We start from the raw sequence: 25,464 nt of genomic DNA, 5'->3' as shown, positions 1-25,464 counted from the left end.
TGCTATATATCATGTTCAGGTCCTGTTGTGTGAGCTATGTCATGTTCATGTCCTGTTGTGTGAGCTATGTCATGTTCAGCTTATGTTGTGTGTGCCATGTCATGTTCAGCATTTGTTGTGCGTGCTATGTTGTGCTAATGTTTTGGTGTGCGTTGTGTCATGTTCACGTTCAACATTCTGTTGCAAATATTCGTTAACTGTAAAGTTAATCAAAATTCATAGATCTTGAGGCCACATTCACTCTGTTCGCCTTTTAACCTTACGTCTGATTACACTGTCTTCTGTTACTGGACTTTCTCCTGAATAACTTACAATTGCGTTTGTATGTGCAATATTGTTACTCCATAATGCCTACATATAGGCCAGTCCTATAGATCTTCAAAGGCAGCTGAAAGACGGACTTTGATTACCGTAACATACAATTAAATACATCCAAAATCAGTGTAATTAGGCTTGCACTTTGGTCGTATATGACACATACAACATTATTATGTATTAAAATTGTATCTATAGATACAAATGACATGTTGGAAACTTTGCTTCGGTTAAAACAACTTCAAAATAGATATTTGTTTTTCAAGAAAATTCACCAAAACATGTTTATCATTATAATTATGGTGCACATAAAATAGCAAACCATACAAAAATTAATGTTGCAGCAATTCCTATTTATATACATGTATATACAGACACGATTCTTGTCTGTTGCTAAATGGTTCGTTGCATGCAATATCAATTTTGTTTTCCATATTAGACCGGGCTCTCACAACGACAAAAGTCGTATAATTTTTAGGAAATAAAAATATTGACATAATGTATGCTACACTGTACTTCGCATTTGTAATTTCTATCACAAACCGATAACAAAGAATGCATATGGGTCGTATTTGGCACATACGACCTATGTCAGACATAATTATATAACGAACTGTATTTAAAAAGGGTGTATCTACCACATACGACCAGTCGTGATCACATAATGGACAGCAAGCAAATCGGAGGAAAGTCGTGTCAGTTACGTCTATTTTCGTGCAAACTGGTATCTGTGATTCACTTACGACCATTTAAATCCTGTAGAATAAACAATGCTATTAGGGACACAGCTACGACAATGTGTAATCAGGGGTGGTGATTCCAAATATGCAAAAACAAAGACGTTTTAGGTCGTATATGCCACTTACGACCTTTTAAATACAGACTTTGAATTATAAAATCAAAGTATTTTACTTAAAATGTGGAAACGCATAACTTTTAGGCTGGCTATGCCATTCCCAAGATGTTTTCGGGCATCTGCTATTGTCCGACTTCCGGAGTTACTTTCTACACGATAAAACCTCATTGATTCTATACCGATTTTGACAGAAATAACCCAATAGCCGATGTATTTTTCGTGCTGGGATGTGGTTAATCATCCATCCATTCATTTGACTAAACTATATATTACAAAAATATAACTCGAAAGGGTTTGCATGATACAAATATCATGTTACTACGGTTTGATATCGTGGCTATTTGGTTCGGTTCGATAATAACCACGATATCAAAACGTAGTAACCTGATATTATCTATATACTGCTAGAATAAAAAATAAATATACTAACCGCAAACGACCAAAATAAAAATAAACAGAAACCTTGTATTCGTTAGGCCCTAGAACAAAATATTCCTGTTTTGTTAACTTACGTTATAAATACTGTGTATATATAGATAAACCAAATGTATGAAATCCAATAGCCGACGATCCCCATCGGGCTATTCCTCATTCCAGCCAGTGCACCACAACTGGTATATCAAAGGCCGTGGTACATGTGTGTGCTAGCCGATGATTAATACATCAATGTGCTCTAGCTGTGTCGTTAAAGAAAACATTTTTTTTTTAGGTGGGGTTGGTTGTGATAGAAAAAACCCCAGCCTTTTTTCTTCTCCTTCATCTCTCTCTCTCTCTCTCTCTCTCTCTCTCTCTCTCTCTCTCTCTCTCTCTCTCTCTCTCTCTCTCTCTCTCTCTCTCTCTGTGTGTGTGTGTATGTGTGTGTGTGTCCGTATTTCTATCTATGTCCGAACGAGACGTAGCCTAGTGGTAAAGCGCTCGCTTGATGCGTGGTCGGTCTAGGTTCGATCCCCGTCGATGGGCCCATCGGTTCTATTTCTCGTTCCGGTCAGTGCACCGCAAACGGTATATCAAAGGCCATGGTGTGTGCTATTCTATCTGTGGGATGGTGCATATTAAAAGACCACGTAGCGTGTTTGACTATGTGTCACAATGGCCGATATTCAATAGCCGGTGGTTAAATAAATCAATATGTTCTAGCGGTGTCGTTAGACAAATGAAATTTGTTTTTACCTATGTCTATCTGTCCGGGACTTCGCGGGATGTCATTGACACACAGTGTAAGTATTACTTGCATGTACACTGTAACCGACCTTGATGTGTTTAAGACAAGTAGGTTATGGGATCGAGTCCCAGGACAAACACACACCTACCCGCGCACACACACACACACTCTCTCTCTCTCTCTCTCTCTCTCTCTCTCTCTCTCTCTCTCTCTCTCTCTCCTCTCTCTCTCTCTCTCTCTCTCTATCTCTCTCTCTCTCTCTCTCTCTCTCTCTCTCTCTCTCTCTCTCTCTCTCTCTCTCTCTCTCTCTCTCTCTCTCTCTCTCTCTCTCTTGGATTACCGGAGTATTTGTAATGTGCTGACATCATTTGAACGCATGGAGAAAGCTGCGTTAAATTCCTAATTTGTTTTATGACAAAAACACTGATGACATTTTAAATTGACAAATATTTTACGTTGCATGGTCGTGGTAAATTGCTGAACTTACTTAAATAAATAAAAAAATTAAAGACCTAATTTGCTAGCCGACCTTCATAATAAGCCTATTATCATTTAAACGGACATTTGAAGCTTAATTTCAGTACATATCAGTTACTATCACCAACAAAATTAATGATCTGCCATTGTCTATACTGAACAACAATAGATACACACATATCAGTTTTCTTTCATTTAATCCCTTTTGTTTTTGTGTCTGTTAAACTTATTGATATCTAGTGAACATTTTAGTGGTGGTCACTATTACCGATATTCTATTTTCAATTTACGATGTAGGACTTTATAGGCCTATTACAAAAACAAATTGCTGAAATGGGTCAATGACATATTTTTGTAGCGAGTTAACGTCAGTTTTAGAAAGATTCGGGGAATCCTTCCCCAGAAAACTATGAAAATTAGAAATGCAAATTATTGCATTCTACAAATAAAATTCACCACGACAGAATGATGAGAATACACGGTCAAAAGTGTTTAGGCTAGTTAATTTTGCCGAATGTCGCCATAATTGTTTAGTAGATTTGCTCCAGCACTATGGGATGTTCCACCATATCGTATACGTATGACCGTAGTATCTGCTGTCCTGTCTGTGAGAACGTTTGTATAAAAAGATCCTTCACGCAGGCGCGTAGAAACGATACATGGAGTGGAGGACACAACCTGTAGCGTGTGTGTGTGTGTGTGGGGGGGGGGGGGGGGCATAAGCCATGTAGTAGGTAAAACCAACCCGTAAATTTCCGTCCTGGCGTTCCTACTGGTCTGTTGCTGCTAATCGAAAAATGTAGTGGGATTTTTCTAAGACTATATCAGGGTTATCCAATGTTTGATATTCAAACGGGAAAGATTAAAAATAAATCATTGTGCTCTAGTGGTGTCATTAAACTAAATAAACTTTTAATGTGTTTTCGTTGATGGTAAAACGGCCAGATTTATTATCAGATTAGATGACGATTCGTTTATGGCTTCTGTTTAAAGTGTGTGTGCGTGCGTGCGCGCGTGCGTGTGTGTATGAGTGTATAGCAGGTAAATGTAGTTTCCGTGTGTTAACTCGGTTCCTGGATATAGCCTATTCTGCGTATTGACGAAACTGAACACTGCATTTATGACAAAACCGTACACCACATGTAAAACTGTCGAGACAAAACCTTGAACCGCGATCTCTAACGACATGTTTTAACACATTTATAACATCAAATTAAATACTGCCACTGCGAGAGGTACGGGTGTATTTTGTAAAGTAATAACCAAAGATTACAAAAAAGTATTCTAAAGTCGAAATTTTACCGATAACTAATAAAATTGAATGCACATTACATAAGTTATATTTGAAAAGCCACTTTTTTGCATATTTTGTTATGGACGGAACAATTGACATATGTATTTCAGTTCATCTAAAGCCGGACACATCTTGAAACAGTCCAGTCACAAGGTAAAATCAGGTAAACATGTACCACTGGTCTGATAGTGACGCCCATTCTATCGAGAGTGGGAATGTGACCAAACATTTTGGCCGGGTTGTGGAATCGTAACAATGATTATTTCAAGTTTGTTTTATGACAGAAACTCTGCTGACATTTTTAACGCAAAATAAATATTTTCTTGCTGTATGGAGAATGTTGTATCCGCAGCGGAAATAGCTGGCATTTAGTTTTAAAACGAGAATTAACTTGCTATGTGACGTTAGAAATAATCCTAATACATTTGCAAGTACACGGTATTTATTCTAATACAGATTACCAATACAGTTAATTATATGTCATTATATTCCATTGCAGGACAACTGAAACTGATCTATCGCTTTTGTTGTGTTGTACTAAAATAAAGTATAGATACCATTTATCTTACAACGTGTTTAGTAACGTATCCAACTCGTGTTCACTCTTTAGATACGTTTTAAAACAAGTCGTTGTTAGATAAATCGTATCTAACGTCCACTCAAGTAGTATTTTATATTTATTTATTTTAATACGTATTAGTATGAAAACCACAATCTATAATAGTATACACATTTTACAGTTATCTTAGTGGACAACAATGTTTGCTATTTTTTTTATAACAAAATTGCCAGTTGTCAACAGAATAAAACTAAAAGAATAAATTAATATTGATTACATATGGAAATTCTGCCTGTTAATATTTATTGTATCAGCCAAGATTGCATAGTTGTATATAAATAATTTCTCACAAAGGTTATCTTACCATAAACAGACAAAGAAACAGACACACACACATACACACAAACACACACATACACACGTACAGACATACATACACACACACAAACGCACACACACACACACAGACACACACAAACACAAACAATAATAACTCAATAATCAACAACTTAATATGCTAAACACATCTTCTTTAATCAGAAATTAAAATTAGTATGTACGATAGTTACAAACAGTTAGCCTATACAAATGTGTCATGTATTTGAATTTACTGCGAGAACATTAAATCTCGTTAGCAGAGTTTTAACGAAATTGTCGTGAAATGTTCTCGGCTGTACGTTATTCCTGTATCTAGGCACCTGAAAAAAGTCAAAAGAACAGTAATGTGTAAATACAAATAAACAGCAACACGAAATCATCTTAAAGTCAAATGAACGACAATGTGTAAATACAAATAAACTGCAACATGAAACCATTTTAAAGTCAAATGAACTGTAATGTGTACATATAAATAAACAGCAACAAGAAACCATCTTAAAGTCAAATGAACGGTAGTGTGTAAATATAAATAAACAGCAACAGGAAACCATCTTAAAGTCAAATGAACAGTAGTGTGTAAATATAAATAAACAGCAACAGGAAACCATCTTAAAGTCAAATGAACGGTAATGTATAAATACAAATAAACGGTAATGTGTAAATACAAATAAACAGCAACACAAAACAATCTTAAAGTCAAATGAACGGTAAAGTGTAAATAAAAATATACAGCAACACGAAACAATCTTAAAGTCAAATGAACGGTAATGTGTAAATACAAATAAACAGCAACACAAAACAATCTTAAAGTCAAATGAACGGTAATGTGTAAATACAAATAAACAACACTATGAAACCAATGTGATCTTAAAGGCTGGCTACCACAGGTTACTGACCTATTTACTGGGCCGATAATGTACTACAGGGTAACATATTCCAAAATCTTAGGGGACCGGAGTCTGTTCACGTGATTTGTATCTAGGTAATCGATTGGTCGGTTACGTGAGATACATTGTTGTAACATAATTGCGTATGTATGTAGAGAGAGAGAGAGAGAGAGAGAGAGAGAGAGAGAGAGAGAGAGAGAGAGAGAGAGAGAGAAGGGAGATATAGATAGTAGGAAAGAGAGAGAGGAACATACACAATCAGACTGAGAGATAGAGAACTAGAAAGAGAGAGAGGGAAATAAAACGAAAAGAGAGAGATATATAATGTTATATATATACACTGTATATATATATATATATATATATATATATATATATAGAGAGAGAGAGAGAGAGAGAGAGAGAGAGAGAGAGAGAGAGATAGTGTGTGTGTGTGTGTGTGTGTGTGTGTGTGTGTGTGTGTGTGTGTGTGTGTGTGTGTGTGTGTTTGTGTTTGTTTGTCCCATAACCTACATATCATAAACACATCAAGGCCGGTTACAGTGTACATGCAAGTAATACTTACACTTTGTGTCAATGACATCACGCAAAGTCTGAATTTTGGTTCTCAGGGCTTCCATTGTGTAATCACGGTACATCAAGTGTGGCGAGTCTGCGCACTCGTTGACTACGTCCAGTCCACATGTCAGATCTTGGCGGTACCCGCTGTAATAACATCTTATTATATACATAGCAATGAAATATATAGAACTACGGAAACCATAAAAGTCATATCCGGTGAAAAGTCATATTTTCACTGTATTTTAGCTACAGTGAAAATATAGAAGTCGTATTTACTTTTTTGTAAAAGTGCACGATTAAATTATCTCCCTTTGTCTCGGTTCTTCGTATTTAAATTTGATGATTACCAATGCATCTGATCGTATTTGAAAAAAAAAAAATGTAATTTAAACAACTGTACCTATAAAAACGGGATACGAAGTGCAATTACGATAAAATATATAAAACAAATTGAATACGAAGCTAAATAATGATGACACAATGTAATGTCATCGAGTTTAAGTGTAAGAATTTAACGGCGTTCGACTCGTTTTGTTTTTGTGGGAGTTTTTAGAGGATCGCTTTGTCAGGTATGTTTGCACCGCAGTATTGTTAAATAAATGTTAATAAAGATAAATTTTAATCAAATTTCTTTTTAAAAGTCTATGGGAAAGTAAATTTTCTGGCAAAATTCCATAGGAAGAAATATATCATGACGTGTTTTCGATAGGATAAGTGAAAGATATTACCAAAGAGCGAAAGATATTGTCAAAAATTAGGAAATATGTATATAATAAATATACCATTTTATGGTGTTGTTCCGAATACGATTTTTATGTCAACTCGTGATGTGTGAAAACTATATTTTCACTCATTGCTTCGCAAATCGTGAAAATATGGTTTTCACACATCACTCGTTGACATAAAAATCGTATTCGAAAAAAAACATGAAATAGCCTCTATATATTCCATTTGTTTTAAACGGGCAGCATCAATGACTAAAATTATCTATTTATTTTTATTAAAGGGGCATTCGTGAGTTTGCTGCATTGTAAGATGTTTCTGACTAATAAAATATTGCTACGATTAAACTTACATATTAAATAGATTTTCTTGTTTAGAATATCAGTGCCTGTACATACAGTGTGTTTCTGATCGTCTTAATGTTTGTAAGAAATCCAAACTGGATTCTGTTTTCAATAATTTCGTACGTACGAAAAAATTATATTTTTGGAAATAAAATGGAATTTAACTCAGTAAAAATATTTGAACGACCAGAAACACGTTTAATATACAGCCACTAATATTTTATGCACAAAAATTTATTTGATATGTAATTACAATCGTTAAAAAGGTTCTGTTAGTCGATAACACCTTAGAGGTTCCAGCAAACTCAGGAATGTCCCTTTAAGAAATTGAAAAATTCTACTTTGACTTGCATGGCTATAAATTAAATAACAGTTATATCCTCATTTTAACAGGAACCAGTCGGTGTTGTTGTTGTTTTTGTTTTTATGTTTTTATGCGCATTAAAAAGTTATGTGATTTTATATGATTTAATTTATTCTCCAATGATGCTTAGGGAAACAATTGTTTACGCCAAGTGGCAGCACATTTCAAAGGATCACCAACATTACGTTTTAGATTCATTTAGGGCATAATATGACTGTTTCGTTGTTAACTATAAGGATTTGTCACAACATTTGGATTTCCTATTATAATATTACATCTATTAGGAGTATCGGTAAGACAGTTCATTGTGTTTTTATTAAAGAAATCCCACAAATGTTAAAAATCTAATTGTTTATTCTCCTTACTTACAACATTCAAGGAAAACACTTGTAGTAAGTAAAATTATGACGTAATATTTTTCCGTTCTCTTCACATGACGTCACTAACTTAGGAGCGAACCAAAATGGCAAATTTATCAGCATTGTGGGTCTGTCTTTTGAACATGATTTATTATAACATAGGATGCATTAAAATAAATATTTTCGTTGGCTGTTAATTTCTGTTGCAAGACATGGATATGATTGGACATTATATTTGTGAGCGGTGTTTCAACCTCAAATTTAATTATTTCGAGGAATTCGCCTGGTTTAATTTTGTACAAAAACCACGTTTATGGGGTAGGTCTACAAGTTTATAACTTGCTTACATATTTTCACTTAAAGTTTATATAAATACATAAAATAATATGCATTTACTAAAGGGCAAGTATTATTTTCAAAACTTTTCCACAATTGTGCGATATTTTAAAACAGTTAATGTTGTTTAAAATTGCGTTTAAAAATCAAGTCATTTCCATCCTTGTCTTCTTTATCAATTTTCTTGTCTCAAAAAGTATGTTCGAAACAAATTAAGGTACTTCCGATTGTGATATAATTATTTTTGGTGAACCTGCTTGCAGCTATTTGAGAACACAAACTAGAAGAGCTGACCACAAGACACATGCTGGTGACTGCTGCGATCGATCAGTGACCGGACCTTACTTGGGGAGGGGTGGGGGTGCCCGTTCAGTGCTGCTAATGCAGTGTTAAAAGTTACAATGGCACGAAATAATAACAAAATAGTAACAATAACATAATTTTCATATGAAGTTAGTATTTTTGTTGAAAATTATTTACATGGACGTTTAAATATAATGGAAGACGCGGAATTAATATACTAACGAAAACACCACAGGTGAGGCTAAGTGATAGTATATTGGACGAGATCTCGGAATTTTGTTTTTGTGATAAATCCTGATTGCCCATGACAGCGTACATCTACCGTCGGATTTATCACGAAAATTAACCAATGGAAAAAAGGCTTATATGAAAGTTGTATTAGAATCTACATTAAACAGTTGCCATAGTATGTATGGCGTTAGACGTTCGCAGATACTCGTCATATTGGGGCGGGATGTAGCCCAGTGGTAAAGTGCTCGTTTGATGCGCGGTCCGTCTAAGATCGATCCCCGTCGGTGGGTCCATTGGATTATTTCCTGTTCCAGCCGGTGCACCACATCTGGTTCTTCAAACGTCGTGGTATACTGTCTGTGGGAGTGTGCATGTAAAATATTTTTGATACTAATGGAAACTTTGTAGCGGGTTTCCTCTCTGACTACTAACGCGACATTAAATTATCGCCAATAGGCTACCCCAGCCATTATCGCAACATGAAGTTATCGCGAATGGTTCATCTCTTACTTTGTAAATGTCTGTCATCTAGTTTACTTTTCTGTCTTTATGCTTAGCTTCAGCAGCTGCGTGTCCCAGTTACAAGTTTCGGAGTACTTCCGGGTACTGCTTGCCGAACACTCGGCTTGGATTGTCAATATAGGGCCTTTGTTTGGCGTTCAGGGTTGCCTGTACCTTTTATGAACTCGTACTCAGGAGTGCAGTTCATTAGAAATCATATTAGTTTAAATTATCTTACTGGCAACATGTGGAAATTTTTCACTGCATCATTTCTCGATCTTTTGCGTAAAAGACATTTTGAGATACGGTTCGTCCCGGCTGGTTGTACTGACGAATTACAGTCATTAGATCTATATGTGCACTCAAGACCGTTATGAAAGAACAATTCGCCAACTGGTATGCTGAGAAGGTGTCTGCCAGCTTTGATAAAGATCAACCATCCATGGTCGGTGCTCAGTAGATTGTTTTGGCTATTGATAGGGAGACAAAGAACAAAGATAAACCTTACACAAGGCTGGCAAATGGCTGGACTTGTTAGTGGCAATTAGTGGTGAATGACTGGGAGTGGCATTGTAAACGTATTTTAACTTACATCTTACCTGTATGTTTTTATCTTCCCCATATGGCTGGGAGTGACATTTTTTACGTACTAGTATTTTAACTTATACCTTACCTATATGACAGACGTAGAACACGAAAATAAACAGTGCTATTTACATTTGTCATTAGTGTTTTGGAAAGCACTATAAACCTCAGTTAGCAAGTCGTCGACAAGACTCGAGAGTGAAAATCGTTGCTAGTTTGTGGTGTCTTTTCTCATAGCAGTTTTATGCGACACGATAAAAATGCTTCACAATATATTCGCGACACAATAGTTCGCGACAGGTTATTATCGCGAGGTCCATTGACACGCGTTTTTCGCATTAGTATCCCGTTCGCGTTAATTTCCAGAATTACAGTATATGTCAAAATACCAAATGTTTGACATCTAATATCCGATGATTAATATACCAATGTGCTCTAGTGTTATCGTTGAACAAGAAAAACCGTAACTTTATAATCGTCTTTTGTGGGTATATTGCATTGTAGTTAAACATTATCAAATGTTGACAAGACTTACAAACACACTGCCTGTTTCTGCTCAGATGTTTAAATTGTGTCCTCCTGGGCCCCGTTCCACGAAGCGATCTTAGCACTGCTATCGTCGTAAATACCTATAATCGCGACCTTAGATTTTTTCTCTACGATTTCCAGCCCGTTCCACGACATAGCTTAGTATCGTCGAAAATTACGGTGAAAATTTACTCTTGGTACGAGACAGTTGTACGTCACTAATGTAGTTGTCAAGTGGCAGTGAGATGATGATTTGATACTGTTCTAATAAGGATACGTTATTTGTGTATAAATCTTTATTTTTATATAAAACTTGGCGTTCGATGAAAAACAGTATAGGACATACGACCTTCACACGAAAATATGCAAGATAACTCTCTTGTCTTATGTATTCGGCAATTATCTCTTAGCAAATAACGGACAAAGATACTGTGTGGATGTCCGATGCTATTGAATATATCCTATATGTTTCAAATAGTCGGAAACCAATGTATTTTATAACTAATTTGCACATCTTCGCATAGAAGATCTTAATCGATAAATGAGCAGTTACAACTACCGTAAGGTTGCGTTGTGAACGGTTGTAAAGTTCACGTGTGCCAGCCATAAAACTCACCTTAAGACACTACAATTAACACTGGCTACGTATTCGTCGTGGGCGTAGGTACTGATCCATATGAACATGCTGCATTTTCGAAGTTTCGGTACATAATAATCGGTCTCACACTCACCCTTTACCGCGATACCTGAAATGATGAACAAAGGAAAACAAAGCAATGCCAGTTTAACGATACGTCAACACATTATTAAACTACGGCTGCTTGGTGTCTAACATGAGAGAGAGAGAGAGAGAGAGAGAGAGAGAGAGAGAGAGAGAGAGAGAGAGAGAGAGAGAGAGAGAGCGAGAGAGAGAGATGGGGAGAGAGAAAAGAGGAAAAGAGAGCGAGAGAGAGTTTGTTTTGTTTAACTACACCACTGGAACACATTAATTAATTAATCATGGGCTATTGGATGTCAAACTTTTGGTAATTCTGACACGTAGTCATCAGAAGAAACCCACTACATTTTTCTTAATGCAGCAAGGGATATTTTATATATTTTATATGCACCATCCCACAGACAGGATAGCACATACCACGGCCTTTGATATACCAGCCGTGGTACATTGGCTGGAATGAGAAATAGCCCAAATGGGCCCACTGGAGAGAGAGAGAGAGAGAGAGAGAGAGAGAGAGAGAGAGAGAGAGAGAGAGAGAGAGAGAGAGAGAGAGAGAGAGAGAGAGAGAGAGAGAGAGAGACAGACAGACAGACAGACAGACAGACAGACAGCGACCGATAAAGATAAAGATGAGAGACTACAAATAGAAAGAAGGAGGTAACCTTTATACTTTCATCTGAACAAAACCCAATGCTATACTTAACAATAAACCGCTCACCCCACCCCACCCCCCCCCCACACACACACACCAGTACCAACTCCCAATAACAATCGCAGTCAAACTGGCGCTTTTGTTCTGTAAATACTGAAAAAAGCAACACCTTACAGCTTCCGTAGTGAAAACAGTGCTTTCTCTATGCCTAAATCCAGCAAGTAACTGTAATTATTTTACAGAAACATTACCCAAATCACTTTTCCCCGAAGTGGGGCGAAATTTATCTCAGTCGGTTGAAGTCTAGCTTGAGGTGCTTGCATCGCAGGATCGTACCCCCTCGGTCGATCCAACCAATTGACTGGATTTTTCTCGTTCCAGCAAATGCACCAGAACTGGACAAAGGACGTGGTATGTGCTTTCCTGTCTGTGGGAAAGTGCATATAAAAGATCCCTTGCAGCATTAAAAAAATGTAGCAGGTTTCCTCTAATTACTATGTGTCAGAATTACGAAATGTTTGACATCCAATAGCCGATGATTAATGAATCAATGTGCTCTATTGGAGTCGTTAAACAAAATAACCTTTAACTTTACCCCCGCAGTGACTGTAAGCATTTCTCTTCAAGTTGTCTCATTTAGTGACATTTCAACTATTTGTTTAAAATATGTTTATATTATTTTAAAATAGTTTTTGTTCACAAAATAGCTATATTAAAAAGATACAGTCTATGTTTACTAATTTACTTACTTACTTTTAAGTATTTGTCTTGCCTATATTCAACTAATTTTCAAGCACGCTGTCCTGGGACAGTCTGTAATCTACGAAATTGGTAAACAGTTGGCTTTTTTCATAGTTTTGGCTAGTTAGATTTAAATTCTAGGTGACTTTTCAAAATGAAAAGTTGAAAAAATTAATCATTTCATTTGATTATAACTTGTATCACTTCAAGTGATTCTTAATATTTTGTGCACAAAAGTTAATATTCTGTCAGAATAAAAGTTAATATACTGTCAGAATAAAAGTTAATATACTGTCAGAATAAAACTTAATATACTGTCAGAATAAAACTTAATATACTGTCAGAATAAAAGTTAATATTCTGTCAGAATAAAAGTTAATTACTGTCAGAATAAAAGTTAATATACTGTCAGAATAAAAGTTAATATTCTGTCTGAATAAAAATTATATACTGTCAGAATAAAAATTAATATACTTACCGCAAACGGCCAAAATTAAAATGAACAAAAGCATTGTATTCCTTAGGTTCTAGAACAAAATGATCCTGTTTTGCAAAAATGTTGTGTATATATATACATAAAGCTAAAGGTCAAACATAAGCTGACTATATCAGATAATTAAGTGTGGTAGGCCTTATTATGAAAAGGACACTAAAATTACCCTCCGTAAAATGTCAAAATTAATTTATGAAATTACAAGTAAATTCAGTAAACCATACATAGACATCTCCAATATCATTTGATTATTTTAAATATACTGACTTGTAAAAATCTTTTTTGCTATGTTTGATGTGTCTTAATTTTTCTAATGTGTATATAGGGGTGTTGGTAAAACGCGGACCGGAAGGGAACGGAACGGACAGGACCGGACCGGACTGGACTGGACTGGACTGGACTGGACCGGAACGGAACTACCGGACTAGACCGGTGTAAACGTATACTGTTGCCCCCAGTATAGTTCTGCCCCCCCCCCCCCCTCCCTCCCCCGCCCCTCCGGTAATATTATACCGGTATAAAACTGCCCGTGGGACAATCTTATACCGTTATAATACTGTCTCCCCGGTATACGACTGGCCCCTATAAATCACATGCTAAATAATATATATTTGCAGGGTTAGAAATAAGTGTAAATTCCCAGGAGGACACTCTAAACTAGAAACTAGAATTGACTTGCGTGTTATTTACAGTGTTTTGGAAATATTTACAATGCAGTAATTAACATGCTTAGTTTGATTTGATTGTTATTGCCGTAGTACAATATGCTTATAATATTTATATTATTTAGATCGAAATTAACCCAAACCCTGACAAGTTTTATATACATTTCATCCTCTAAAATGCACGAAGTTGGACTTATTTCCATTTTACAAAAATCTCTCTGTTTTGAATGCAGGTTCTTCTCCTATAACGGGCGGGATTTAGCTCAATCGGTTGAGCGTTCGTTTGAGAAAGAAAGAAATGTTTTATTTAACGACGCACTCAACACATTTTATTTACGGTTATATGGCGTCAGACATATGGTTAAGGACCACACAGATTTTGAGAGGAAACCCGCTGTCGCCACTACATGGGCTACTCTTCCGATTAACACCAAGGGATCTTTTATTTGCGCTTCCCACAGGCAGGATAGCACAAACCATGGCCTTTGTTGAACCAGTTATGGATCACTGGTCGGTGCAAGCGGTTTACACCTACCCATTGAGCCTTGCGGAGCACTCACTCAAGGTTTGGATTCGGTATCTGGATTAAAAATCCCATGCCTCGACTAGGATCCGAACCCAGTACCTACCAGCCTGTATACCGATTGGCTAACCAGGACGCCACCGAGGCCGGTTTATATATATATATATGTCAAATGACATATATTAAGTTTGCGGGAAAATAACATATTGGTAATAATTGTAAGTGAAAGAAGATTTCGTTCAAATAAGAAAATTTTTATTAAAATTAGTTTTTAGCAAAAAACATAACTGGTGTGTTTATTATTATTATTACAACAACACAGCTTAGCATATGATAATCGTTTTGCATGTGCATTGCCTGCTCTCGTCTCCCTATAATAGCAACCATTTTTGGTGTTTTCTGTCTTTTTTTAATATGCCATGGTAATTAACGTTAAAAAAAAAATTGTTTTATTGTGAAAAAAGCCAGTTGTGTGTTGTTGTTTTTTAAACTACATTTTATTAAAAAACAATTCCGATTTGAACAATATCTTCTTTCAATTACAGTTGCTACCAGTATGTCATTTGTCTGTGTGCCTAATACTGATACCATAATATTTCTATAAGAAAATATCAGCGAAATACCCATTGCGTTATTTATGCCTCTCAGTATATGTCTTTAAATTATTCGATTTTTATAAAGAACTACTAGTACACGTGTATAAAAATACCTTTTACGATCTGTGGGGAAAACGGATATATATCAGTTTACAAGCATTATGTCAATCACAATGGGACATTTGCATAAATCTGTTTGTTTAAGTTTAAGTTTAGTTTTTTTATTTAATGACACCACTAGAGCACACTGTTTTTGTTGTTTAATGACACCACTAGAGCACACCGGTTTATTAATCATCATCATCGACATTTGGTAAGTCCGACATATAGTCTTAGAGAGGAAACCAACCATATGTTTCCATCAGTAGCAAGGGATCTTTTACATGCACCATCCCACAGACAGGATAGCGTATACAACAGCCTTTGATATACCAGTCATAGTGCGCTGGCTGGAACGAGCTCTAGAAAAAAAAAGAGAAGCGCCAAACAGAGGTCGCTTGCATCATGATACAGAACACCATAGAATCATTTTGATTTGTTTAACGACACCACTAGAACACACTGCTTAATTAATCATCGTCTACTGATTTTAAAACATTTCATAACTCTAAGTCGTAGTCATCAGAGAAAACCCGCTATATTTGTTTTAATGCAGCAAGGGGTCTTTTATGAATTGAATGAATGCATTGATGTTTAACGACACACCAGCACACAAATACGGTTTGGCTATTGTGTGTCGGGACCTTTTATATGCATTCACACAGACAAGAAAGCACATACCACGGCCGTTTGATGAGTTGTGGTGCACTGGTTGGAACGAGAAAAAAAGACCCAAACAATTGAATGGATCAACTGAGGTGGTTCAATCCTGCGAGCACCTTCTGTGAGCACTCATCCATGCACTATAATGCATTTTAAAGATATTTACCAATATTACATAATTATTTTCTGTTTTGAAACAGACAGTAATTACACAAGTTTAAACATAGATGGTTGCTCCAGTAGTATTTCTTAATATTTATTATATAACACTTAGTTAAATATCTCAAAATATCAGTGATATATATCAGTGAAATAAAAGGAATTGTCGGTCTGCCCTGTAATCAAGCTAAAATAAACTTTGAATTTTCAACTACCACATCCATAGTATGACTTTTGCAAGTTAATTACGGATGTGGTAGTTGACTGTTTCAAACATGCATGACAGATTGTTGTCATCTGCAGATTCAGTTTGAAAACACTGACCCAGTAATGGCTGCCCCTGTCCACATTAATTAGAATCACTAGTAATTAGGTCAGCTGCTCTACCTTTATCAGTTGCAAGCAGGTAACCCCAGTCATTTCACAAAGAGTACTTGATTGAAAACAACTGCATCCACACTGTCTTAAAATTAAAGCAATTTAAAAATGCTGTCACTTGCTAAAAAAGGAAAATGTGGTTTCAAACAACAAATGCAGAACGCATAGGAAACTAACAACACCTACTGCCAAAAGTAGGAGGACAGTCATACTGTGCAAACCAGTGACTAAAAATGTTACCAACTGTCATGCCCATGGAGTACAAGTGAGTGAAATGCCGACTGGTGAGTCGTATAGCCTTCTACGTTCAGTACCAGACCCACAAAAAAGAATTGGAAATAACTTCAAAGAAAATACCCCGCTCGAGGTAACTAATGTCATGTATTAGAGTAGACACACTACACATTTTAACATAATTGCTGTAATGGTACTTATTTACATTCTATGGGTGAAAATCCCTCAAAAATTAACAAAATGATAGGGATATTTATACCGAAATATAACATTATTTGTAATGCTTGTCACATGCCGTTTCTCTTTCTTCGTGATAACTAAACTTTCTCTGTAACTTTAAACAAACACGCAACAAGTGTCACTCAGATATCTATCTATGAAGTCAGATTTGATTAACATGCTACTAATCTAGCTGTGTCGAAAGGGAGATAATCTAGTTTGAAAATGCAATGTACATTAAAATACACTTAGCACTGCGGGGGGGGGGGGGGGGGAGCAATTTGTTAAAAATATTTTTTTTATTTTAAAAAAACCCCAGACCTGAAGCAAACACCTACAGGGTACTACATATGGGGAGGCTGGAGGAGCTTATTAACACCAGTCAGGTCGAACATGCTGACTCGTCCCCTAATTGCTGCGGTGTGTTACGCTTCGACTTTGATACGAAAGAACGGATGGCATTTGTACACGGTTGAAGGTTTACTGTGAGAAATGCAGTTATCTTTCGAATACATTTACCTTGCTTGTATCGTGAAATGAAAAACACTGAATCAAGATCCAGGGGTCGGAGGGTAGCTCAGCCAAAGGCGACAGTCCAGGTTGGGCTCACAGAAGTGCCCATAGGTGCCGACAACTTCCCTCTATTGTGTATGTGTATGAATATCCCTACAACATCAGCCAGTGGATGCCAAAAACCTGCGCATAAAGTTTGTAAACATATATTAACATCAAACACCACAGACAAGAAAGCCAGGAGAGAGACACACTAAATGACAAACAAATTAATGGGCTCCAAACCTAACACTGTCAACATACAATGCGTTGGCATGTACAACACTCAACTGTACTCATGGGTTGGCAAGGCACCTTATCAACCTGCGACCCAGGTCGTGTATACAGCAGTTCAACACAACACACACAGAAAACAAGTGTTAGCAATTTCTACCAAAAGCAAATCATGCTCTAAACATCACAACATTAGTACTTCTCAAACATGCCTGCAAGACCCAACATGCTATCATAACATCCCCATGTTGATGTCTATTGGAGATGAGAGAAAACATGGGCTAAGGACTGTTTGGTACAATTAAAAAAAATGGTTCTTTCGAAAGACAAAACATGACAACAGATCCCGATTCCAAGGGATTTTAAGGAGCTCTCGAAACCAATGGCGAGAAAAACAAACATATGTTACTCGACACCCGACATTTGTCCGAAAATCACAGAACATTTGTAAAAAATCTACATTTGTTGAAAACATGATGCTAGGATGGACAGTGTCTAATAGAAAGAAAATGCAAATAAGATTCTCCAAAGACGTTGCCATGAGGTACCAAGCAGAGTTGGACCAAACTTACACACAACATGCTGATATCACTAAAAAGTGTATGCATGCATTAAGATACATTATTACTGTTATCAAGGCAAACACAACAAATGTAAAATCAAAACCTGGCTCGCAAAGAGTAGCTTTCTACATTCTGATATAATAATTCCTAAATCCACACAAAAGAACAAAAACCTTAGGAAGTGCATTGGTTATCGTATCTGCCCAAAAATGTTGCACCTTACACAATTTAACACAAACACACAAAAACCGTGAACAAATGCATTCGAAAATGTTTACCGAAACACACCACCTTCAGTAAGAATTTCGCAGCTAGGGTCCACAGTGCAGTCCATACCATTAACAATGGATATGCAGAATCTTTACTCTTACTTTAAAAAACCAACATGGGATGTACGTTTTCTGTCGGCAGTAAAGTTGTTGCAGATCTCACTAAAGTTGAATATATGCGAACTCTGCAACTGAAAAGAAAGAAAACAAACTTACAAAATTAAACGATGTGAAAAGAGAAAGGCCCTTTATGAAATGTATGAAAGACACCAAAACGATTAACTGTATATAAAAAAACAAAAAATAGCCTTATGCGAAATCTCGCTCTGACATCCGCACAAAATAGTACGAAAATAGACCAAAACTGTAGGGATATTCACCGATACACCTCGTAAAATCTGGGTATAACTATTACATATACATGTGAATATACATTTGTATATATAAACATACATACATACACACACACACACACACACACACACACACACACACATAGACAGATAGATATATATATATATATATATATAGATAGATAGATAGATAGATAGACATAGATATAGATATAGATAAATAGATAGATAGATAGATAGATAGATAGATAGATATAAATATATATGTATATATGTGTGAATATATACTGGCATTGCGGAGAGTCAAATCTACACCGGTACCGGTAACTTTTGATATAGCACTTCATGGTTCCTCGAATGCCATTGGTGACATATGTGACAGAGCTTGTAATAAAGTGTTGTTTTATGTGACTCAAAACGTGCTATGATTTGATTTGAACCAGTGGTAGTGTACCACGTACTATGATGCTTGAAAGATACATGGATGTCATAAAATTAAGTTTGTCAAATTTTGTGCGGGACAGCGGTCGAGAAGGACGCTTCCTGTTATCTCAAAAACTAGCAGCTTGACACCCACCCCTACCCCCCTTATTTTCTGTAATTTACTTTTTGACAAAATTAATTACTCTTATAATTACTGTATGGTTTTCTTAATCCTAACCCTAACCGTAACCCATTTTCTTTTTGAGAGAGGACCCCCCCCCCCCCCCCCCCCCCATACCCCTGTCGAGTGTGGTTGCATTTTCAATTCCATAGACCCATACCAACAAATTTCTTTCTGGCAAAACATCTTTTTCTAGGCAAGTATTCGTTCCTGATGAGACATCAAAAAACCTGACGTCATGTTGTGTTCTTTCCGTGTCCTTTGAGACATGGAAGTCCTTTTGCAGACAGTTCCTGGTTCTGCTGCCTCAGGGTGTACTTCACTAGTTTCAAGAATACCTGTTTATCAGCTAGTGTAATAGACAAACCAGAATAGTTAAGCAAACTAAAGCTGGTATCCTTAAAGAAGAAACTACGTTTAGCAGCTTATTGGTTTGGGATACACCGGGTTCAAGTGAAGCTCATTCAAAGGATATAGGGTTTACATTTCCAATGAGGGTGTGTACTGAATATCAAACCCAGAAGTAGTGAACACTATACCATGTCCACCTGTTGAGTATGCAGGATTCTCTCCAGGTTATATTGAGTGAACAGTAACACCTACAGTGTCTGCTGTGCGATGGGTGTACTCTCCGGGTTCTGTTGTGTGTTCAGTGCACACTTCTGGTTTTGTTGTGTATTTGGTGATCTGTCCTGGTACTGTTATTGATTGATATTGATTTAAACATATTTTATTGTTTTTTAAAGAACAAATGGATTAGGCACAAGTTACACAACTTACTAGGGCTTCTCCAGAATACATACATACAGCAATATATGTTTGCAATTTAAATATGAACAGAACTAAATATTATTGAAAAAAGAAAGAATAAAGGAAACTGAAAAAAAGGAGACGCGATAAAGTTTGCTATGCGTTCAGTAATTAGACAGCAGGTTTGATAAAAGAAAACACAAAACAAAAACAAGGCATCGCAATGATTACGCAATGGCTACACAAATAATAATAACAATAAAATAAATAAATAATAATAATTTTAAAGATCCATACTTTATTTACCACTTTAAGGGAAACGTTTTGTTTCATTTATATACTTATGTACACGAAACAAATATTTCTTTATTGTCTTCTTCACTTAGAGCATTTTTACCATTTAAAACAAGTTGTAAATCGATTGACTGAAATCTTTGCAATGAATTCCAAAGAGTGCGTCTTTGTCTTTCATATAAAATGCATTCACAGAAAAAAAGATAATTGCTTTCAAAATTATATCCACAACTGCACGAGGAATCGGTGCTAAGACCAACTCGATATAAGTCTGCTTTTAAATCACTACACCTGTGTCTTAACTTATGTAATACACTTTCTCTTCTATTGTCAAATGAATAGTATGGCGCAGCGCATAGCACATGGGCACCGTTATGTGTCCAGTGGTGTCTCCAGGTTATATTGTGTGTTCAGTGATCTCCCCAGGTACCGTTGTGTGTCCGTTGATCTTTCCCAGTTATATTGTGTGTACATTGATCTTTCCAGGTTCTGTTGTGTGCCCAGTGATCTTTCCAGGTTCTGTTGTGTGTTCAGTGATCTCTCTGGTGTCTGTTGTGTGTCCAGTGATCCTTCCAGGTTCTGTTGTGTGTTCAGTGATCTCTACAGGTTATATTATGTGTTCAGTGATCTCTCCAGGTACCGTTGTATGTCCAGTTATCTCTCCAAGTTCTATTATGTGTTCAGTGATCTCTCCAGGTTCTGTTGTGTGTCCAGTGGTCTCTCTAGGTTATATTGTGTGTTCAGTGATCTCTCCAGGTTCTTTTGTGTGTCCGTTGATCTGTCCAGGTTCTGTTGTGTGTTCTGTGATCTATCCATTTTATATTGTGTGTTCAGTGATCTATCCAGGTTCTGTTGTGAGTCCAGTGATATTTCCAGGTTATGTTGTGTGTTCAGTAATATATTCAGGTTCTGTCGTGTTCAGTGATCTCTTAGGGTTCTACTGTGTTCAGAGATCTCTCCAGGTTGTGTATGATGTGTGTTCAATGATATCTCCAGACTATGTCATGTGCCGTGTTCTCTCCGTGTTTTATTGTGTGTTAAGTTATCAATTATCCGGTTTCTGTTGTGTGTGCTAAATTATTTTCTGGGTCTGTTGTGAGTGATATGTCATGTTCAAGTTTTCTTGTGTGTGCTATGACATGATCATGGTATGTTGTATGTGTGTTCTGTCAAGTTCTTCTTCACATTCTGTTGTGTGTACTATGTTACGTTCAGGTTCTGTTGTGTGTGACACGTCATATTCAGGGGTTTTTTTTGAGTTCTCTATTATGTTCAGGTTCTGTTGTGAATGCTATGTCATGTTCATTTTCTGTCGCAAGTGACTGGATAAAGGCCATGGTATGTGCTGCCCTGCATGTGGGGAAGTGCATATAAAATATACCTTGCTGCATTAGGAAAAATATAGTGGGTTTCCTCTGATGACTACGAGTCATAATGACCAAATGTTTGACATTCAGTAGCCGATGCTTAATTAATCAATGTGCTCTAGTGGTGTCGTTAAACAAAACAAACAAATAAACTGTAGCAAGTGCAATGTTCTATGGTGATTATTTTCTCATGCTCAGCGTTTTGCTATGTTATGTTCAGGTCTTGTTGTCACTGATGTGCCAAATTATGTTGTGTATGCTATATATCATGTTCAGGTCCTGTTGTGTGAGCTATGTCATGTTCATGTCCTGTTGTGTGAGCTATGTCATGTTCAGGTCCTGCTGTGTGAGCTATGTCATGTTCATGTCCTGTTGTGTGTGCTATGTCATGTTTAGCTTATGTTGTGTGTGACATGTCATGTTCAGCATTTGTTGTGCGTGCTATGTTGTGCTAATGTTTTGGTGTGTGTTGTGTCATGTTCACGTTCAACATTCTGTTGCAAATATTCGTTAACTGTAAAATTAATCATAATTCATAGATGTTGCTATCATTTATGGTGAGGCCACATTCACTCTGTTCGCCTTTTAACCTTACGTCTGATTACACTGTCTTCTGTTACTGGACTTTATCCTGAATAACTTAAATTGCGTTTGTATGTGCAATATTGTGACTCCATAATGCCTACATATAGGCCAGTCCTATAGATCTTCAAAGGCAGCTGAAAGACGGAACTTGATTACCGTAACATGCAATTAAATACATCCAAAATCAGTGTAATTAGGCTTGCACTTTGGTCGTATATGACACATACAACATTATTATGTATTAAAATTGTATCTATAGATACAAATGACATGTTTGAAACTTTGCTTCGGTTAAAAACACTTAAAAATAGATATTTGTTTTTCAAGGAAATTCACCAAAACATGTTTATTATTATAATTATGGTGCACATAAAATAGCAAACCATACACAAATTAATGTTACAGCAATTCCTATTTATATACATGTATATACAGACACGATTCTTGTCTGTTGCTAAATGGTTCGTTGCATGCTGTATCAATTATGTTTCCACATTAGACCGGGCTCTCACAACGACAAAAGTCGTATTATTTTCACAAAATAGAAATACTGACATAATGTATGCTACACTGTACTTCGCATTTGTAATTTCTATCACAAACCGATAACAAAGAATGCATATGGGTCGTATTTGGCGCATACGACTTATGTCAGACATAATTATATAACGAAATGTATTTTAAAAGGGTGTATCTACCAAATACGACCAGTCGTGTGCACATAATGGACAGCAAGCAAATCGGAGGAAAGTCGTGTCAGTTACGTCTATTTTCGTACAAACTGGTATCTGTGATTCACTTACGACCATTTAAATCCTGTAGTATAAACAATGCTATTAGGGACACAGCTACGATGTTTTGTGACAATATGTAATCAGGGGTGGTGATTCCAAATATGCTAAAACAAAGACGTTTTAGGTCGTATATGCCACTTACGACCTTTATATATACTTACGATATATATACTTGTGTATCAACGTTGGGGATTGTCCAACAGTCAATGCCTGTAGATAGGTGTCTTCCTACATATGTCAATTACAAATTTTACAAGATAAACAGAGATATTAAGGTATGGAAAAAGAGAGAGAGAGAGCGAGAGAGAGAGAGAGAGAGAGAGAGAGAGAGAGAGAGAGAGAGAGAGAGAGAGAGAGAGAGAGAGAGAGAGAGAGAGAGAGAGAGAGAGACAGAGAGAGAGAGAGAGAGAGAGAGAGAGATTGTTAGAACTTGTCAACGCGTTGGCTTGCAACTATCTATTTATAAATGGTTGAACCATTTTGAGTTTCTTAGTAAAAGTGGTTTGTAGTTTAGATTGGAATAGGCAGATCGAAATTATATTCTTTAGAGGCGGGATATGGTTCATTGCCTTTGCTTGCCTAAGGTGTCTCTCTATCCACCCCCCCCCCCCCACCCTACTCCCCCTCTATCTCTCTCTCTCTCTCTCTCTCTCTCTCTCTCTCTCTCTCTCTCTCTCTCTCTCTCTCTCTCTCTCTCTCTCTCTCTCTCTCTCCATACATCAATCCCTATGTCTATCCTTGATCCCTCTTCCTCTTTATAAATTTCAGGCATCACGGTAAAAGATGAATGTCAGGAAGCAGATTATGAATCTTTTTTCTTACTTTCTTACACTCTCTTTGGTGAGAATATTATGGCTTATTTTCGATAACGCATACATATAACATACATACGTTTACCAATTTAAAGGAAAAATGTAGCGGGTTTCCTGTGATGACTACGGGTCAGAATTACCAAATGTTTGACATTTAATAGCCGATGATTAATTAATCAATGTGCCCCAGGGGTGTCGTGAAACAAACCAAACAAACACACTTATTTTACCAATTTAAAGACTTGTTATTTGCTGTTCCTATATGCCATACGAAAGATATACTGTTCAGTGCGAAAAAATACGTGACCCGTGGCTTCAAACAAACAACTGAACGTCTGTTTATACCGATAATATAATGCATATAGTACAGAAGCATGTACAGACATGTTTTATTTCACAATTTTACCGTTTCCGTGAGCAGTATGTCCAGACATGTTGAATGCATTTTCGCGTACAATATCTAAACTCCAAAACAAAAAGTCTTCTAAATAACAATATATTTCCCATTCTCAACTTAAAAAAGTATATTCAAAAACAGTTTTTAAAAAATCAAAACAACATATTAGAAATAAAAGATATAACGTTTCTTTCCTGACTTGACTTGACCTGACTAGGTATTTTACGTGTCCATATACCTCTATGGTTTCGAACACGCCTATCCCGAGTCCGGCGTCCGATAAGACCGGGGGTCTGACTCGGGACTTCTTTGCTGACCAAAACTAATGTAAACGTAGTTGCGTCCAAACAAGCTGTATGTTTTGTCAATGACATATAGTAAATATAGAATACATAGAGACTATCACCAGAGAGTTTTTCGGTATCGTCAATATCATATAATTAGGAATAAAAATTGTATTATGCACGAGGAATATATTAGGAATAAAAATTGTATTATACACGAGGGTAATAATCTATTTATCATATGAGCTCAAGCTTAATACAACGTGTTTTTTTAAACTGTACACACAACTTTAATTCCAGTCCGCCAATACTAGATATTCAAATGAAATAAGAATATGTGGCGCGGTGTATTTTTGAATGGAAATGACGTCAAACTCGAATGACGTCATTTTGGATGCCCTTACATCAAAATAAAGTTATGCCTAACGTGTTTTGTTTTCTGAACGCTGGACAGCTTTCAGTTTCAAATTGCCATTGAAATGTTTTTATTTGATGACTATGAATGCATACGTCAATCATGGAGTGTCACCCAAGTACGTTTTCTTCAATGGCAATAAACCTAGTGCCGAGACCTCGACTAATTTACATCTAATTTGCAAAGTTATCAAATTCTTAAAGTATGTGATCTGAAAAATATCACTTACTTTGATTGCACTGAAAATGTAATAGTTTATATGATAAAATAACATACATCAACTCTTTT

General features: G+C 36.4%; 1 protein-coding gene across 1 annotated transcript; it reads right to left on the bottom strand.

The window, feature by feature from the left end:
- Positions 1 to 5,176: 5,176 nt before the first annotated feature.
- Positions 5,177 to 13,419, bottom strand: LOC121390405. Its single transcript, XM_041522208.1, has 4 exons — positions 13,353 to 13,419; positions 11,380 to 11,509; positions 6,494 to 6,633; positions 5,177 to 5,361 (listed from the first exon to the last, which is right to left on the bottom strand). The coding sequence occupies exons 1-4, from the start codon at positions 13,384 to 13,386 to the stop codon at positions 5,354 to 5,356; spliced, it is 312 nt and encodes a 103-aa protein (XP_041378142.1). The 5' UTR covers positions 13,387 to 13,419; the 3' UTR covers positions 5,177 to 5,353.
- Positions 13,420 to 25,464: the final 12,045 nt, after the last annotated feature.

This window comes from Gigantopelta aegis, chromosome 15 (genome assembly GCF_016097555.1).
Source record: "Gigantopelta aegis isolate Gae_Host chromosome 15, Gae_host_genome, whole genome shotgun sequence".
Taxonomy (NCBI): Eukaryota; Metazoa; Mollusca; class Gastropoda; order Neomphalida; family Peltospiridae; genus Gigantopelta; species Gigantopelta aegis.
This window is presented reverse-complemented; position numbering and strand designations above follow the sequence as displayed.